The sequence below is a fragment of the Musa acuminata genome, chromosome BXJ3-9 (assembly GCF_036884655.1).
Source record: "Musa acuminata AAA Group cultivar baxijiao chromosome BXJ3-9, Cavendish_Baxijiao_AAA, whole genome shotgun sequence".
Lineage (NCBI taxonomy): Eukaryota > Viridiplantae > Streptophyta > Magnoliopsida > Zingiberales > Musaceae > Musa > Musa acuminata.
The window spans coordinates 32,911,960-32,932,998 of NC_088357.1; the positions used below are offsets into that span (position 1 = coordinate 32,911,960).

Below are 21,039 nucleotides of genomic sequence, written 5' to 3' on the forward strand. Positions count from 1 at the left end.
GGACTCGGGCATCGGGCCAAAAAGAGCGGGTATTGTGCCAAGGATATCGGAGTTGCGGAGTCAACTGGCCGATTGGGCAATAGGCTGCAGGAGAGGACGATGCGCCGAAGAATCGGACGAAGCGTCGAGGGACCAATAACATGCCGGACAACTTGGTTAATTGCTTAGGATTAATTGTCTCGATCGAAGTTTTGTTTTAAGTGTGTAGGATTAACTATGATGAAAGTAAGACATGCAGCAGGAGTTGCGCCAGAGTCAAGACAATGATCACGTTGGGAGTTCGAGAGTTCGACGGAAGTTCGGACAATCGTCGGAGGTTCTGCGGGAACAAATCCGAAAAGTCCATAAGCTTGCCAAAGAAGCTCGTCGGAACTCGCCAAGTGAATCATCGCAAGTCCAGGAGTTTGCCGGAAGTCCGCAGGAGCATCACCGAGGGTTCATCGGATGATCGACGGAAGTTCGCCTGAAGCTCACCAGAAGAAGCGATTGACGCATCGGAGCAAGTTACAGTAAATGTCTTAGGGAATATCGTAGTTAGCACAATGATTAAGTTGGAAATGGGAGGTGATCCCATTAACTTAATCTTGGGGCAATTGGGCCCTTGAAAAACCCAAAAAGGGCCGAATGGATCAACCCATTCGGACCCTGATTTCTGCCAAGTGGTTGAACCGCCCAAGGCAGGAGGTTGCACCGCCTGGGCTCAGTCTCTGAGCGAGACTGGGAGGTGCAACCACTCCAGCCAGGCAGTGGCACCACCTGGGCTCAGTCTCCGAGCGAGACTGGGCGGTGCAACCTCCCCTGACAAGAGGTGGCACCGCTTGAGCTCGGTCTTCGAGCTCTGCCAAGCGGTGCAACCGCCTCAGTCAGGAGGTGCAACCGCCTGAGCTCAGTCTTCGAGCTCTGGCAGGAGGTGCAACCACCCCTGACAGGAGGTGGCACTATCTAGAGGCTCAGTCTTCGAGCTCTACCAGGCGGTGCAACCGCTCCAGTCAGGAGGTGCAACCGTCTGATCCCGGAATTCTGGGAATTGACTGTTTTGAGCTCCAAATTTGAACTGGGTTGGGGCCTATAAATACCCCACCCATTCAGCACTGAAAGGGGATGAACTTACACTGAAATCTTGATCTTTTTCTGTGATTCTTAGAGCTCAAAATTGTTGTAAAGGCCAAAAGTTCTTCTCCCTCTTTTCTTCCAAGTTCTGAGTTGTAAAGAGAGGAGAGAAAATTCTGTAAGGGTTGTCTCCTAAGCCCGTCAAAAGGAGTGAAACTGTAAAAGGGTGGTTGGCCTTCGCCTATTGAAGGAAGGCCTCTAGTTGACGTCGGTGACCTCGTCGGTGGAGGAAGCCAAAAGTGGAGTAGGTCAAGATTGACCGAACCACTCTAAATCTCGGTGCCTTCTGTCAATGAAATCTTTACTGCAAACCTCCTCAATAGCTTACTGCCTTCTGTGCTTTTACGAACGTGTTTCAAAGTTCAGTGCTTTCTGAATCGGCGTTTAGACGCAAATCGCTTTTATCGTACGAATGTCGTATTTCAGTTTGCGCTTATATTCTGATTTCCATCATAACTGCAAACTGCATTCATATCTTTGCTGCATCTCTCTTAGTCAAAAGTTGAAGTGATTTATGAATCAGTTTTCTTACCAAAATCACTTCTATCGAACGAACATAGTTTTCGATTTTAATCGCAGAAGGTTTTCCGCTGCACTAATTCAGCCCCCCCTCTTAGTGCTCTTGATCCTAACAAAATTAGTGCCCCCTTGACGTCACTTCTAAAGAAAAATGCATTCAGATGGTCAGAAGAGGCAACTCAAGCATTTAAATTCTTGAAAACTATAATAACTACTACACCCATGCTGGCTTTACCCAATTTTAATAAGATGTTTGTGATTGAATCTGATGCTTCTGGAGCTGGAATAGGGGCTATATTAATGCAGGAAGGTTGGCCTATCACTTATGCAACCACAAAATGGAGACCCTACCTAATTGGTCGACGGTTTCAAATATGCACTGATCACAAAAGCCTCAAAGATTTTCTAGAGCAAAAGATTTCTTCTCTAGAGCAACAGAAATGGGTCACAAAGCTACTGGGATTCGATTATGAGATCATTTATAAAAAGGGGAGTGAGAATTTAGTAGTAGATGCCCTCTTATGCCTTCTAGAATAAGCTGAACTAGTAGCTATTTCTATTCCTATTTGTGAGACTTTGGAAGTTATCAAAAGGGAATGGATAAATAATCCTAAGATCCAAAACATCATTAAAAGATTAGAAGAAGCCTTAGGTTTTGTCTCAAATTATAGTTGGGATTCGGTGGACTTGCGCTATAAAGGTCGAATAGTGGTTGCCCCACATTCTTCTTGCCAGGCAATAATTCTGAAGGAGTTCCATTCATCACCAATTGTTGGTCACTCGGGATTTCTCCGCACTTATAAGCGAGTTCGACAACTTTTTTACTGGAAAGGTATGAAAAATTTTATCAAAAAATTTGTTACTGAATGTGATGTTTGCCAACGTCACAAAAGTGAGACAGTAGCCACCCCAGGCTTACTACAACCCCTCCCTATTCCTGATGCTACTTGGACCGACATATCTATGGATTTCATTGACAGTCTCCCATCATCTCAAGGAAAGAGTACTATACTTGTAGTCGTGGATAAACTTACAAAATATGCTTATTTCTGTGCTTTACAACATCCTTATACTACTGCAAGTGTTGCTCGTATTTTTGTAGAAAACATAGCTAAATTGCATGGGAGTCCCCGTTCCATTGTTAGTGACAGAGACAAGATATTTACTAGCTCCTTCTAGACAGAACTTTTTCGTTTATAAGGTGCTCAGCTGAATATGAGCACTGCTTATCATCCGCAAACAGATGGGCAAACTGAAGTGGTAAACAGGTGCCTAGAAAATTACCTCCGATACTTTACTAGCGACAAGCCGAAGAAATGGGTCAAATGGCTTCCCTGGGTGTAGTGGTGGTATAATACCTCTTACCATTCTTCTATTAAAATGATTCCATTTGAAGTAGTTTATGGCCAACCCCCACCTACAATTACAAAGTATGTACCCGGTTCCTCTAAAGTTGATCAAGTAGATAAGGAATTGATGGATAGAAATAAGATTATTCAACTTTTAAAGGATAACCTCATAGCCGCACAAGCAAGAATGAAACAATAAGCTGATAAACACCGAAGTGAATGAGAATTTACTGTGGGTGATTGGGTTTTCCTTCGTCTTCAACCCTACAAGCAAACTTCCATAAATGTCCGATCTTTCATGAAGCTATCTCCTCGATTTTTTGGGCCTTATAAGGTATTAGAACGCATTGGACTAGTGGCTTACCGCTTGGATTTGCTTGTTAGCTCTAAAATACATCCAGTCTTTCATGTTGCATGCCTTAAAAAGAAATTGGGTGAAGATGCAATAGTGCAGTGCCATTTGCCGGACACTTCTACTACTAGGGAAGTTCAAGCTCAACCACAAGTCATACTTGATTGACGAGTTGCAATATACCGCAGACATCCTGTAACTGAAGTGCTGGTGCAATTGGCCAACTTACTAAAGGAAGATGCCACTTGGGAGTCCTACAGCATACTAAAGGAGAAGTTTCTAGAATTTGATGCTGCTCAGCCTTGAGGACAAGGCTGAATTAAAGGAGGCGGGATTGTTAGGATCCTTTTATTTTTTCCTTTTATTTTTTATGCTTTTCTTTTATTTTCTGCGTATTTATTAAGTCTGTTTAGTTTATCTAAAGTCGGAACTCTATAAATAAGGATATAACTGCTTCTTTTCGATCATCTATGAAAAATACTATTTTTGTCTTATGACAAACCCTAGGAGGCCGATCCCCTCGAAGCGATCAAGGAGGCCGATCCCCTCGAAGTGATCATTCCCTTTCTCTTCTTCTTTTTTACGATAAGACTTTAGGGTCTTATCATATCACTTTCTAGGAGTATATCCCCAAAGACTCCAGAAGAAAGGGTGAACATGGATATGATACCTTATGCCTCAGTGATAGGGTCTATCATGTATGCGATACTATGTACTAGGCCAGATATAACGCATGCTCTGAGTGTCATGAGCAGGTATTAGGCAGATCCAGGCTTGGAGCACTAGAAAGCAGTAAAGTATATCCTTAAATACTTAAGAAGGACTAAGGATCTTTTACTAGTATATGGAGGTAGTAGCCTTAGGGTTGAAGGCTACACAGACTCAAGTTTTTAGTCTGATGTCGATGATAGCAAGTCGAATTCAGGGTGTGTGTACACCTTGAATGGAGGAGTAGTATGCTAGAAGAGTTTTAAGTAAGATACTACTACTAACTCGACCACAGATGCGGAGTACATTGCTGCAGCAGATGCAGTAAAGGAGAGTCTGGATGAAGAAGTTCATCACAGATCTAGGAGTCGGGCTGAGTAGCAAGGAGTTGATTCCTTATATTACGACAACTACGGGGAGATTACTCAAATAAGGGAACCTGAGTCTCATCAGAAGTGTTCTGAGGAGGTTCCAACTTATTGGAGAGATCATGACCTGAGGAGATGTAGTAGTGGAAAGAATTCCATCGGAAGATAACATTGCAGATCCACTGATAAAGCCGTTGTCTCAAATTGTCTTTAAGCATCACAGGGGTCTGATGGGAATCAGACACATAAGTGATTGACTTTAGGTCAAGTGGGAGATTGCTAGTCATAGGTGCCCAATAAGCCAATCATGTGAGTGATGGCATGTGTGACTTGACACGGAATCTTTTTGCTTATTATATTTTGGCATTTATCATTTTATATTAACTATTGCATATATGCATGTATATATCGTGATGTCCTTGGATCTGTGCAATGGGAATCGGATCGTGATGAGATCACGATAATGAGATCGATTTACCTTTAAACACAGATCCTAAATAATCCCGGTTATAAGTTACTCGAGAGGGACATCGTGATAACAGGACAAACTGGTATGCTATATACCCGTCCATATGATTGATGCAGTTGGTCTCATAGCTACTTGTGTGGGGATATAGTACAGGTGCTCATTGGAGAATGAGTTCACTGATTAATTCGCTTACGGAATGCTGGATGGTTGATGATGCCTTATTGTCAGATAGTGATTCCGTAGTCCTAGTGGTGTATCTGGTTCTTAGACTTGAGACACCAAGGATATCTTGTATGAGTGCTCTACTCTTTGATACTAGGCTTATAGGTTTAGATGTCCTAGATCTAGTACAGCTAGACATTAGGAGTGATAGTCGACCTTACGAGGGCTATTGAGTGTCGATAGAGGATCATCCACTCTCGATATTATGAGAGGAATATCTCATGTATTATTGCTCAAACAAATCCCTTGCCAGGGTCATTCGGATTGAGAGAGAAAGAGTTCTCCAGGAGAATCCAATTAGAGCGAGACTCGAGAAGAAACCATATGGGTATGATAGCACCATGCCCAATATACGGTCTCTGGGATATTAGATGGATGAGGAACTATAGGTATATGGTAACTGAGGACAGATAGGTCTAATGGATTGGATTCCCCTGTATCGTCTAGGGATTACAGCATAGTGGTCTAGTACATCGATAGTTGATGAGTCGAGTGAATTATTATAAAGATAATAATTCACTAAGTTAGAAGGAGTTCTGATAAGTATGACTCACGGCCAGTTCGATATTGGGCCTAGAGTGTCACACACATATGGTAGGCATTGCGATGAGTAGAGGTTCAGATATGAGATATCCGCCGGAGCCCCTATCTTATTGGATATCCAATAAGTCCCTGAATTATTGGATCTCATGGACGAGATCCAATAAGAGCCCATTAGAGATTATTGGATAGAGATCTACTAATCTAAAAAGCTTAGGTAATTGGATGCAGATCTAATACCCACTAGGGGAGGATCCATTAGGGTTTGATAGGGTACCTCTATAAATAGGAGGGATTCAGTGGTTCATAGGCTAGAGCCTTTGCTTGCCTCTCCTATTCTCCATCTCCTCTCCACCTTAGAGCAGGCTTGGAGTTTTGAGGAGCGTCATCATAGCCATATTATGTGGATCACCGCTGGAGAAGAGGATGCTTGACCTCCTTCACCCTCTCCTAGAGATCTGCAAAGAAATAGGGATATACGATCTCCCTAGGTAACACAATCTATTCTATACGCAGTTTGTTTCATAAATTTGTGCACACCAATCTTTGCACGACGACGAACATCTTTTTGGAAAATTGAGGATTTTGTTTTCTTGTTCTTCCACTGTGCATGTGATGTCGCCCCCAAGATTTTCCAACATGCGCAACGGCCATTCGTGATAGAACGTCCGAACTTCCGACGAACTCTCAAACTCCCAACGAAATCTCAATCTTTACTTTGGCACTTTGTTTTGCTTTATGCCTTGATTTCTCTCTTAGTTAATCCTATACACTTTTCTTAACATATATATTTGATCAAATAATTTATCAATTGATTTCATTATCAAAATCTGAGATTCAATAATCTCTTCCTTTTTTGTGATGATAATTAATTGATGACAGAGTTAATCTTAACTCCCCCTATCTATATGACATATTTGAGAAAAAACACTCTTGAATTCAAGGCCTTTGAATTCAAGCATCAAACTAATAAGTTATATTCATTTAAACTTATCAACATGTACATCATGATACTTATCATGATTTACCAATTCAAAATATGATACTACGTATTTATCAATAAAAATGATATCAAGGCATGACATCCATTTTCAAGTCTAATATAGAGAGATGATAAACAATCATCATTTTCGAGTATGATACAAATTTTAAATATGAAATTTAGTAAAATTTAAATTTTAAAAATGATAATTCATCAATATAAGGCATGATATCAATTGTAAGTAGAAATTAAAGCTCATGATACCTTATCATAATGATAGATAATTATCAAGCATTTATAAAACATTTCAAGTATATATGATGCATATGAAATATATTTTGATATATTTAAAGTATTTGCGATGTGTTGTGATGTATTTGACGATTCCAATCATATTTTAAGCATTCACAAAGCATTTATAATAAGATATATTTTACACATTTATTTCAAACATTCATAAAGCCAATTTATCATCAATTTGTCACATTTTCTCCCTCTTTGTCATCAACAAAAAGAAGAACATTTAATAAGGCAAGTGTTTAAAAAACACTATTCAAGTAAGTTCAACATCAATTTATCCAAGTTAGCAAAAATGAGAAGTTAAGCAAAAACTTTGCATGATAACTTCTTTTGGATAAGCTAACATTTTTACTTTAGATGTACAAAAGCTTTTGGTTCTTCTAGATACGTGGAAGTTTCTTTCTTCCTTTGTCATAAAAAATAAGAAGAAGAGGAAGAAGAGAAAGGGAGGAATTTATCAAGAACCAAATTCATGAAAAGATTTGAACCAAGTCAAATCCAAAACAATAAATGAGTTTCATCAAATCAAGCTTCTTTTTTAACAAAGAGAAAGGATTCATTAAAAGGATCAAGATGTCCATACAAAATCAAATTCTTATTCTTGCAAGTGATCGCCACATCCATAAAAATTCTTCTTTCATGAGAAGAGTAAGGAAGAATTCATGGGAAAGGAGCATCAAATGAAAGATCAAAAATTCACGAATGAAATCCATGAGAAATGTATTTGTCAATGTAATCCATGAGTGAAGGGACTAAATATATCAAAAATCATTATGTGATGGAGCAAGAGTATGAAGCAAATTTGATACCAATTAAATTAATATTCCAGATTTCATGAAAGCTTTATTTATGAAATAAAATAATCTCATGAAAGCTTTATTTAAAAAAATCAAGAAAAGTTCGAAAAGGATATACAATAAAATTATATATTCAGACAATTTAACATCCCTAACTCTCTTCTAATAAAATCAAATTGTTCTTCATTTAAAGGTTTTGTGAAGATATCAATTAATTGATGTTTCATATTAATAAATTCTAAAGATATGTCATGGTTATTAATATGATCTCTTATGAAATGATGCTTAATTTCTATATGTTTAATTCTAGAGTATTGAATAGGATTTTTTGTTAAACATATTGCATTTGTGTTATTACATTTTATAGGAATATTCTTAAGGTGAATCTTATAATCTTCTAATGTATTTTTCATTCATACAATTTGTGCACAACATGCACCAGCTACTATATACTCAACTTCGATTGTAGATAATGCAACTGAGTTTTGTTTCTTAGAAGATCAAGAGACAAGCGCATGACCTAAGAATTGATATATTTCGGATGTGTTTTTTCTATCTTTTCTATATCCAACAAAATCTGCATCAGCATAAGTAATTAATTCAAAGTTTTCAGATTTTGGATATCATAAGCCTAGATTAGAAGTTCCTTTAAGATATCTAAGAATTCTTTTAACGACTTTAAGATGAGATAGTTTAGGACTAAATTGAAACCTAGCACAAAGTCCTATGCTAAACATGATGTCCGGTCTAGTTGCGATGAGGTATAGTAAACTACCTATCATACCCCTATAAATTTTTTTTATCAAAGCTTTCTCCACCTTTGTCCATGTCTAACTTAATGGAGGTACTCATAGGAGTATTGATGACCTTTGAACCATCCATATTAAATCATTTTAGCAATTCTAATGCATATTTGGTTTGATTAAGAAAAATGTCATTACTAAGTTGTTTGATTTGTAAGCCTAAAAGGAAGGTTAGTTCACCCATTAAACTCATTTCAAACTCTTGGCTCATACTCTTGGCAAACGATTCGCATAATGATTCATTTGTAGAATCAAAAATAATATCATTAATATAAATTTGAGCAAAAAAAAATTTATTTTTAAAATTTTTAATAAACAATGTAGTATCGATCTTACCTTTAGAGAAATTATTTTGGATAAGAAATAAGCTAAGTCTCTTATACCAAGCCCTCGGGACTTGTTTTAATCCATAGAGAGCTTTAGTTAACTTAAACACATGATTAGGAAAAAAAGAGTTCTCAAATCCGGGTGGTTGTTTAACATACACTTCTTCGGAAATAAAGTCATTTAGGAAAGCAATTTTAACATCCATTTGAAATAACTTAAAATTATTACTACTAGCATAGACAAGGAGCATCCTTATGTCTTCTAATCTTGCCATAGGAACAAAGGTTTCTTCATAATCGATACATTCTTCTTAGTTGAAACCCTTGGCCACTAATCTAGCCTTGTTTCTAACCACGATACCAAATTCATCTTGCTTGTTTCTAAAGACCTATTTAGTATCATTAACTAAATAGTCACTAGGTCTTGAAACAAGCTTCCACACCTCATTTCTCTCAAATTGGTTCAACTCTTCTTGCATTGTAATAACTCATGAATCATCTTTCAAGGCTTCATCAGTACATTTTAGTTTAATTTGAGAAAAAAAACGATGTTGGTACAAAAATTTTTAAAAGAAGAATGAGTTTGAACCCCCTTTGATGTGTCTCCTATAATTAGCTCCTTGGGATGAGTATCTATATACTTATATTCCTTAGGTAAGGATATTTCGAAAGAAGATATATCTAAGTTATTAGTTGGAGGAGAGGGTTCATTTAAATTCAAAACATCAAAATTAAGATCATCATCAAAATCATTTTTCTTAAATTCGGAGACTTCATTAAAGACAACATGAATAGACTCTTCTATGACCAAAGTTCTTTTATAAAAGACGCAAAAGACTTTGGAATAGAAGAATAATTAAAAAAATACTTTTATCGGATTTTGCATCAAATTTTCCTAAGGCATATTTTTTATTTAAGATAAAACATTTACAACCGAAGACTTTAAAGTATAAAACATTAGGTTTTTTGTCATTCTACAATTCATAAGGAGTTTTGAAAAGTAATGGTCTTACTAGAATCCTATTCATGATAAAGCATGCTATATTAACGGTTTTAGCCCAAAAATATTTGGGTAGGCTATATTCATTCAACATTGTTCTTACCATTTCTTATAAATTCCTATTTTTTTCTTTCTACTACTCCATTTTGTTGAGGATTTCGAGGAGTAGAGAAATTATGGTTGTATTCATTATATTCACAAAAATTTTAGAAATCATGGTTTTGAAATTCGCTATCGTGATCACTCCGAATTGATGAAATCATAATACTTTTTTTATTTTGAACAAGTTTACAAAACTTAGAAAAATACCTAAAGCAATCACTTTTGTGTGCCAAGAAGTATGTCCAAGTGTATCTACTATAATCGTCTACAATTATAAAGGCGTATTTGCTACCTTCTAGGCTTGCTGTGTCAATTGGTTCAAATAAATCCATATGAATCAATTGCAATGGTCTAGAGATGCTTATTTGATTCTTTAATTTGAAACTATATTTTATTTATTTTCCTAGTTGACATGCATGGTACACATTATCTTTAACAAACTTAATGTTAGGAATACCTCTTACTAGTTCTTTGGATGGGACTTGAGAGATTAGTTTTATGCTAGCATGATCTAATCTCCTATGCCAAAGCCAAGCATTATCATTTAAAACCGAAAAATATATTTCATTAGAAAGATCATGAATGTCAATAGTGTATATATTATTTTATTTTAGGATAACCATAGATTTGTTTTTGTATGGTTATTCAATAATGTAAGCATTGGATTCAAATCTAAAGATATATCCTTTATCACATAATTGACTAATGCTCAAAAGATTATACTTTAATCCATCAACCAATAACACATCTTTAATCAAAAAGTTGGATTTGTTACCTATGGTTCCCTTGCCAATGATTTTACCCTTGTTGTTGTCTTAGAAGGTGATCTACCCTTCGTCTAGGCTAGTGAGTTTAGAGAATTTCGATGGATCTTCGGTCATATGCCTTGAGTATCCACTATCAATGTACCATCTTTTGCTCCTAGCTTGTAATGGTAAATATTTCTATAAAAAAGGGTGATTTTTAGGCAACCATTTGACCTTGGGTACCTAAAAAATCGATCTACTCAACTTATCGTTTTGCATAGATTTCTTTATGGTTCTTTAGGAACTCAAATCAATTTGTATGGATTATATCTCTTAAGTAGACATTTATAAGCAATATGTCCGAGTTTGCAACAAAAGTTGCATTTAGTGTGGGGTGATATATGCAAGGTAGAGCCTTTAACAAAGGTGGTTGGATTTTGGTGAGAACTACTCACAAATCCGATTTTGCCTCTTCTATGAATGTGACTCTTATTAGCAAGAATTATGTTCAAGGACTTGCTACCAATCTCAAATTTTTTTAAAGTTTCTTTGAGTAGCAAGTTTTCCTTCTCAAGTGTCTTTAAGTATTCACACTTAGTGCATGAAGGCAAGGAAGGATTATCATGCTTAAAATTTTCAAAATCAATATTTAGAAGGGCATGCTCCTTTTTTAAAGAATTATACTTTTTACTCAACATTCTACATTCATCAAATAATTCATAAAAAGCACTTAAAAGCTCATTGAAAGATAAATTTGTATCTAATGAACTACTTACCTCATCTCCGATAGCAATTAGTGTGTAGTTGGCGATCTCCTTGTTGCTTTATTTTTTGCCTCCGGAATCGCTCGAGTCATCCTACGTCACTTTGAGCGCCTTCTTCTTCTTTGGTTGCTTCTTCTTTACTTGGGGACATTCGCTTTTGAAATATCCCAACTTCTTGCATTCGTAGTATATAACTTATTCTTTCTTGGGTTCAATTTTATTTTTAGTGTCATTTTTAGATTTATTTCTTTTTATGAATTTTTTGAACTTTCTTGTCAAGAGTGCCAAGTCATCATCATAGTCCTCATCACTTGAATTTTCTTTCAAGTGGTCTTCATGAGTTCTTAGTGTCATATCATTCTTATTTTTTAGAAGATTGTTTTAAAGCTCTTCATGAGCATTGCAAGTCATTTCGTAAGTCATCAAAGACCCAATAAGTTCTTCGAGCAAAAAGTTGTTCAAGTCTTTGGCTTCTTGAATTCCCATTACTTTAGGATCCTAACTCTTTGGGAGAGATCTTAATATTTTATTAACAAGTTCGAAATTAAAAAAAATTTTACTAAGTCCTTTTAGACCATTGACGATATTTGTAAACCGGGTGTATATGTCTCCAATAGTCTCACTTGATTTCATCCGAAATAATTCATAAGTATGGACTAAAAGATTAATTTTGAACTCTTTTACTCTACTAGTGCCCTCGTGAGTGATTTCGAGTGTATGCCAAATATTGAAAGTCGTTTCATAAATAGACACTCGATTGAACTTATTTTTATCTGAAGTGCAAAACAAGACATTCATAGCCTTGACATTTAAAGCGAAGGTCTTCTTCTCCAACTCATTCCCAATTGTTTATTAGAAGTGAATACTTTTGAAAGTCATTTTCTACAATGTTCCATAACTCAAAATCCATAGAAATTAAAAAAATCCTCATTCTAGTTTTTCAATAGGTGTAATCCATCCCATTGAACATGGGTGGACGTGTGATTGAGTGACCCTCTTAGTTATCGACAAATATCATCTCTTATAGTTTTTAAATCAAAATAAGTCTGATCTTGCTCTGATATCAATTGTTAGGATCAAGAACGGCACTAATAGGAGAGGGGGGGGGTGTCTTGGGGGTGGGTGAATTAGTACAATGAATAAATTACATCGATTTGAAAATCTTCATATGATAAAATTTGATTCCGACGAAAACCATTTCAATTTTATTAAGTGAGTAGAGAAGAGGGGATTGGACAGTTTATAATGAAATAAAGTTAAATGCAGTAAAGAGATTAAATAATAAGAAATGAACATACTAGAAGTTATAGTGGTTCGGTCGTTGTGACCTATATCCACTTCGGATTCCTCCTCCATCAAGGTCACCAACGTCCACTAATGATTTTCCTTCAATAGGTAAAGACCAACCACCTCTTTGCAGTGCTTTCTCCTTTTCACAGGTTTAGGAGATAACCCTTACAAGCCTCACATCTCTTCTTGAATGATTACAAAGCTGAAAAGAGGGAGGAGGACTCTTCTCACTTTTACAACACTTTTAACACCCCAATACTTAGAATTTTTTTTCACACTTTGATTGCACTTTGTTGCTCTTTCATACAGAAAAGAGTGGAGTATTTATAGGCCCCAATAGTATCAAAATTAGAGTCAAAAAGTGTCTCATCCCGGATTTTTGAGATACTAGGGGTACCACCGCCAATATTGGGCAGTACCACTACCTGACACTCTGACATTGGGTGGTACCATCACCTGACAGAGTCTCGAATACTGAGCTTTGGCAGTACCATTGCCTGATAAGGTGTTACCACCGCTTGACAGGTAATAACTACCGATAGTACCATTGCTTATTCTGGGTGGTACCACCGCCCAAACCACTTGGACGACTGTTCCCTAGGTAGTTCCACCACTAGACAAGGTCCAGCAACCTGGTTAGGCCTTGAATCAAGCCCAAATTAGTCCAATTACGGGCCTAGTTGGCCCCTAACTGAGTTAGTGGGATTACATCCCAAACCTAACCCTAATTACGTGCTTACTACAATTCTTAAGGCATACACTAAGCAAAACAAGTCTGATTAGTTTAAGTTTCTTCTGATGAGCTTTCGGCGATCTTTTGGTAAACTTTTGATGATCTCTCGATAATATTCCAATGGACTCCCGGTAAGCTCTTGGACTTCACGACGATCTTCTTAGCGAGTTCCGACGAGCTTCTTTGACAAACTCCTGGACTTCTTGGTCAATTCCGACAGAACTTTCGACGAATGTCCGGACTTCCGACGAACTCTTGAACTCCTAATGAAATCCCGATCTTTACTCCGGCACTTTGTTTTGATTTATACCTTGATTACTATCGTAGTTAATGTTGCACATTTTTTGATCAAATAATTTATCAATTGATTTCATCGTCAAAATCTGATATTTAATATTTGATTCTTGATTAAAGAGTGAAAATACCTAGTATTTTTATCTCTACTCTCTATCCAAGTAATGTTAACCTTATTCCATAAGAAGAGATGCTATTGTCTATAAAGGATTTCTATCCTATTGTAGAGATTTTATAGAGTGATTGATTCATTCTCGGATATGAGACTCTCACTCTCTTTACTTTTCAGCTTTTAGATGCCCTGAAGGGTGTTCTTGATAGCATGGTTTAGGTCACCACCCCCTTTCCTATTCCATCTACTCAAAGCCAGTCCTACTCTATTCAATTTTCCACTCACAATAGTACAGGGATCAATATAGGCCACTTCCTCCCCCTAGATCTTGCTGACTAGATCCAGCTTTTCTATAGTCAAGCTAATGAAGTTCAAAACAAAACCTCTTCATCTTGGACATCCTAGGAGTACCAATCAATAGAGGGTCATGGTCCAAAGCAACTCTCAGAAGGTGTTGGACCACTTAGAAGGAGAAGCAATCACACCATAAAGGATTTGTATAAGATCTAACAAAGGTGAGCAAGAATACGGATAGTCCCCTTCCTCTTATTAGTCTAAGTAAACTTAAGCCTTTTGAATTCTAGGTTAATCAATTTAGATCTAAAAATAAAATATCAAAAAAGAGTGACAAAGTTATTGAGAGTAAAGGTCTATTACTTAATTTGTCCTTAGGATTATAAATGATATTAAAATAATTGCATATTAACTAAGGAATATCACGTAGATTAAGTTTAGAAAGCTAAGGTCACAAAGCATTCAGACAAGTATGAGCCTAAACAATAGTTAAAAGCCAGTGAGGTGTACCTGATCCTTTAATAACTAGAGATATCAGTTGGGGCAATTTGCATATTATCGTGACATGGTAAAGAGATGTCTTTCATGTAAGAGCGATGCTTTATATCTAACTTCAGATTTGCAATAATCTACTAGCTAGTATTTCCCCAGCTTCTTTTTTAATTTTTCATATTCTTCCGACCGTAGATGAGTTTCCAATAGCAACAACATCAAGAGATTAGATTGCCTCAGGAGAGAGAAGAGGCTTTCGTTGTTATTGTTGTATTTCCTAAGTCCTCTCTGATACCACAATAGACAATTCATAAGTTTGTAAAATTTGGATCCCTTCCCGCCTCTATGGCCATTGTCAACCTTCCTCTACCCTCGCACTTTTTTTTTTGTTACAGTGCTAGAGATTCTTTAGAAATATTTGAAGACTTTCCTAAATAGGAGTCCTTTTGGTCTTGAGTCTCTTCTCATTATTCCTCTTTGTCCACTCCTCATCTGCCTAATCGATGAGGAAGCACTCATCCTGCTCTTCCACCATTGTCACGACCACTTGGAATGCCTTTTCTGCCTTTTTAACATTTTGGTCAATCTCCTAGGTTTACCCTCGGTTCGCCCCTTTTGCTTGCTAGCCTCAAAGATGAATGATGCATCATCTCTACTCAATTCTAACTCTTGTTCCTCATTCTCCTCTATGTCATAGAGTATAGCAAAGGGGTTGGAGAGCAAGACACCTTTAGGAAGATACCTTTCACACACCTGAGGAGCCCCTTCTTTCTTAACGGAAACAAGGACTCGGCTAATTGTGAAATACCTATCACTAGATCTTGCTCAATGGCTCATTGCAGCAACCACGTCACCAATCTCTTCTACCCTTGAAAGTACCTCCCTATCTTATGGGTTTCTACCATGGTGCCTCCTCGAGACAAACCTTGCCTTTGACACATCTCTTATAACTATAGAAGAAATGGAACCCTAGAATCATCCTGTTGGCCCATTAGATGCTGAGGTCCTAGTACTATTAGCATTAACATCTCGAAAGTGGCATAAAGAATATTGAATCCAATCCTAAATGTGACCGTAACCCATGGTTCAAACCCATCATAGGGCTCGAGGTCCTTGGTTGAATCAAACTAGGTGGGTCAGGACCTATTCCAAGCTCAAGTACAACCATTCCCCGTGCCACACCCTTTCCCCTAGCTTGGTTAACTAGATCCATCTTGGTGGGCCTAGCCCATGATTTCCTTTGGACCTAGAGGAAACAAACATTCCAATACTCTTGTTTGTTCCTTTCTTACTCTAAAGTCGCAAGAGAGAGATGTTTGTTTTATTATTATATGTACAAATATAAGTAAGGATGAGAAATCACATATATATATATATATATATATATATATATATATATATATATATATATATATATATATTTCAAAGTTTTCCAAATTTCAGATGAAGCAACCATGTACTGATCCCCAATCAACTAAAACAACGTATTAAAACCTGCAACTCTTTCAAAGTAGAAAGCTAAAGTTATCTATATAATTATATATATATATATATATATATATATCCCATACTCCACAATAATTATCTACAACCGCTTTGCACTGGAAAGCGAAAGCAATACAAGTGCATTTTTTATAATATAGCTAAAGGCTTTCACCACGGTAACCCTTAAAACAACTACTACGACTGTATAGTACTTTCAGCTGCTCATCTTGATTTATTTCCCAGGATCCATGGTGAAGGCAAGTAGTCCAGTGTCAACTGAAGATTTCTGTCGCAGAAGTTTCGATGGTTTGTCATCCACCAAGAAAGGAACTATGTACTTTTTTATGTCATCCTCAGAGATTCTAAGATGGTTCCCCTGAACACTGATGAATTTGACTCGTCCAGCATCATCCAGAGCTTTTAGACCGATCCAGTCTTCCGTGTATAGAGTCGTCTGCAATTTCATTTCTTTGGTTAAAAGAAGCATTAAGCTTGAAGAAAGAAGACAAAACTAACAATCAAGATTGATTGATTTCTGTGTCTTTCCAGATAAGGCGACTGTGATCATGACTCACTCGTATTAAATATTTGTGACAGGAGAATACACAATATAAATAAATAAATAAAAAAGAAACTCGTAGGGCAATTAACAAGTCATTGTGATGGTCATCATAGTCCTTCACAACAAAATGTGGTCACAGCATATTATTATTCAAGGAACAACACTAACATTTTCATACATTTTCCAGTAGCTCTTGAAAATAACAGTAAAATTTACAAGTGCGAAGGACAACCTGATACCAACCTGACAGACTCGACACACTCAAGATGACTGACATAAATATCTGAGCTCATGGAACGTTGAGACTAAAAATTTGAGTGTGTCAGTGGGTTGCGTTCTTCAGCGTGTGTGAGTGTGAGGCCTTCTTTGATATCTCATCTGACAAATTCTTGGAAGATGTAATAACTCATCTGACAAATTCTTGGAAGATGTAATAACTCATTCGACAAATTCTTACAAGGTGTTTGGTAACCTATACAGTAAAGAATTTTAGACTGTCGAATGTTTTATCTCAAACTTCCCGATCTATCTATCTAAACCAATCAACTAAATTCAACATCTTATACTCAAGGTTTCAAAGATTGGTCTGACTGGTATGTAACGACCAATATTTATCCGACCAAAGACCAACTATGGTTTGGTACATTTCAGATTATTTATTTGTTTTTTTAATAATACCACACCGACATTTCAATCTTGCTTGCACTTACCATTTAAATTCAGGACATTAGGACAAATTGAGCAATGACATCCTGCACTAGGCTTTTGAAGCTATGCTATTCAGAATGTCCACAATCAGCAGTCCTTTCTACAACGGATGGACTGATTTAAAGGCAATTATTTCAATGTTTTAATATTTTAACACAAACGAAAACTGAAAATAAGAGTAATTTTTATAATGCAGCTTTGTGTGTAGTCTTTAACAACATTTAAAATAGCAAACCTAATCAACCAACTTACTGTCATCATGATTTCCAACCAGTTATGTACCGTCACAATCGATTGTCACAATGTTCTCCCATAATATCCTCATCATCATCATCGGCATAACCCAATTATCATGTCAGTGATAATTGGGTGAATAAAATCTTTTTCTCATAACTGAATTACTCAATTGATATCTAGAAGATCAAACTGTGTGCGGACTAAAAAACCTCTTTACATATCTAAATAATATATAAATATATTTTAAAAACATTAACACATCTCTTACAACAATGACAAATTAACAAATCCATTTTCACCTCCGATAGTCCTTTACTTCTAACTTTTGATACCACATTAGCTTCAAGTTTCATCTGTAGGTTTTTTTTTTAAAGCACAAATGCCCGTAGAGTTCATATGCAGAATCAATATTAACAAATGTAAAAGCCTATGCCATGTAAGAGTAGAGGATCAAGAAAAATGACAAACAGATTAACAAGAAATACTCACAACACTATCATATCTTGCTCCTATATTGGTATAACAAAGATCATATCGACCATGCATGATGCCTACTTATTCATGCATTTACTTCAATTATATTTTATATGTCATGGAGTAATACCATTTTAATAAGGGATATATCATGTTTAATACATATCACATAACAAGTTATGGATTAAATTCTTCTTACATATCATACATCTTTCCCTATTTTTTTTCCTTTTATCTTATTTTCATATCACATCATATTGAGTATATATTATGGAAAATCTCATAATTAAGCGATTTTCAATCCTATAATTAAGGGTTTCTATAATCCCATAATTAAAAAAATCTATCTCCTATATTGGATCACTCAATTTAACCATATCAGTCTATATTATAAGAAATAAATTTAAATGAAATATTATACAGAATCAATTTTCTTAGTTGTATAGTTTATTATCAGCCTATATATATCTTACTTTTTATACCAAAAAGAGGATAAATGAAAAAAATCATATTCTTTTATGTTTTTGGTATCAGGGCTTGGCTCCTATAGGAATAGTTTTTCTTCTTTCTCTCAACCTTAATTGCTGTTATGTCACTTTTCGAATTAACCCCAACTATTTTCTCTTTATTGTTTGCTTGTGAGAAACTTACGCTACTATGTCTAAATGAGAACATGAAACCAATGCTTCCATCTCCAACAAACAACTTAGATGACAATCCATCATTATTAATTACTATGCATAAACTCAATGGATAAAACTTTCTTTGTTGATCTCAATCCATAAAATTATATATTCGAGGAAGAGCAAAGATCAACTATTTGACCAAATCAACAATGAAACTTGTAGAGGATGATCACAAGTTCGAAGCATGAAATTATGAAAATTTCATGATCATATCATGGTTGATAAACTCTATGAAACCCGAAATTGACCAAACATATATATATTTTTACCAATAGCAAAGGAGTTATGGGATGCTATGGTCGAGACATATTTAAAAATAAAAAAATTCAGCTTAAGTATTTGAGATTACAAATAAGATCAGAGAGCTTAAACAAGGTGATACTAGTCTTATAAAATACTTAAATACCTTGAAGACACTTTGATAAGAGCTTGATTATTTTTTATGATTTTGAGTAGTCATGTGTTGCTAATAGTGCTTGATAAATAAAAATCCTTGAGAGGGATCAAGCCTTTTAATTTTTGGTAGGTTTAAATAAAAAACTAGATGAAGTTCATGGATAGATATTGGGGAATGATTCATTAACATCTCTCTAAGCTATATTCTCCAAAGTTATGAGAGAGAAAAATGGAAGACAAGTTATGAAGGGATCTTCTACTCCATCTATCGTTGCAGAAAATTATACGCTTATTATGATAGCTAAAATTAATTCTTTTGTTAATGTTGTGCAATATAATCAAAGATAGGGAGTTGATAAAAATAAACCAAGACACACAAGAGAAACTTACTAGAAGATACATAGAAAACCAGAGCAATCGAGTTTCAGATAAGGCTAATACCCAAGGCTTTCAAGTAGGCCATCAATCTGCCACCACCACTAAAAGAGCTGAAACGCCTTTATTCAGTAAGGAACAAATTGAGCAATAGTTTAAAATTCTGATCCAGTCTCAAAATCCTAATCCTTCTCCTTCATCATCTTGCTCTTTGGTCAAGAAAGGTAATTGCTTCACAACTTTGTTTACTTCTTTTGATCTCAAGGCTCCTTGGTTCATAGATTTAAGCATAACAGACCATAACAGACCTTGGTTCATACTTGTTTTTCTCTTACACATCTTGTCCTTAAAACTCTAAAATAAAAGTTGCCAATGGATCACTTTCTTCTACATCAGGAAAAAGGCAGAATTGTACTTTGCATTAAATTCTTTACTTCATGTTTCCAACTTATCTTGTAACTTATTGTCTATTATCAAACTCACAAAGGATTTGCATTGTATTGCAAATGTCACAATTGTATTGCTGAATTTGAGGACCTGTATTCAGGGAGGACAATTGATAGTGCTAAAGAGAGTGAAGGATTTTATTATCTTGAACAGATGCTACTTGAAATGGACAATCTTAGTTGACAATAAATAGTAACACTCTATACTAGTAGTGAAATAATATTGTGGTACTATAGCCTACACCAGCTAAGCTTTTCTTATTTGTAAAAGCATGTACCTTAATTATTCAGAAACAATAACAGTTCTCTATTTTAGTGTGAAATAAATCATTTTGCTAAACAACATCACACTATTTCTCCTTCTCAACCATACAAAAAATCAAAACCATTTAATCTTACACAGTGACATTTGGAGACCTAAAGTGATAAATATGTTTAGAACCAAGTGATTTATAATATTTATAGATAATCATACAAGAGTATGTTGGGTACCTCTTAAAAGAAAAATCTAATTATTGAAAATCATCCAAAATCAATTCCAAGCAAAAATATAAAATTTGAGAACTAACAATTATAGAGAATACTTTAATACTATTTTCAATTCCTACTTGTTAGAGCATGGAATACTCTATCAATTTTCATGTGTTGATAGCCCCTAAAAAAATAGTATTACAAAACAAAAAAAATAGACACCTACTTGAAGTAGTATGCTCTTTTTTATTTACCACTTATATTAATAAATATCTTTAGGAAATGCTATTCTTACTACTTAATATTTGATTAACCGAATGCCTACTAGAATATTTAATTTTCAAATACCTCTTGATCGTTTATCCACCATTTATCCACATGTAAAACTATTTAACCCTCTTTCACCAAAGGTATTTGGGTGCATTGTATTTGTCTATATTCATAATTATCATTGAAGTAAAGTTGAACTTTGTGCATTTAAAGTGTGTTCAATGGCTACTCCATGACTCAAAAGGGCTAGAAATGTT

General features: G+C 35.6%; 1 protein-coding gene across 1 annotated transcript in view; it reads right to left on the reverse strand.

The window, feature by feature from the left end:
* Nucleotides 1–16,159: 16,159 nt before the first annotated feature.
* Nucleotides 16,160–21,039, reverse strand: part of LOC135649886 (uncharacterized) — a 32,941-nt gene continuing 28,061 nt past the window's right edge. Inside the window, exon 12 of the mRNA XM_065168817.1 lies at nt 16,160–16,611. Within this exon, the coding sequence (XP_065024889.1) occupies nt 16,390–16,611 (222 nt within the window). The 3' untranslated portion in view covers nt 16,160–16,389. The remainder of the gene's footprint in view (nt 16,612–21,039) is intronic.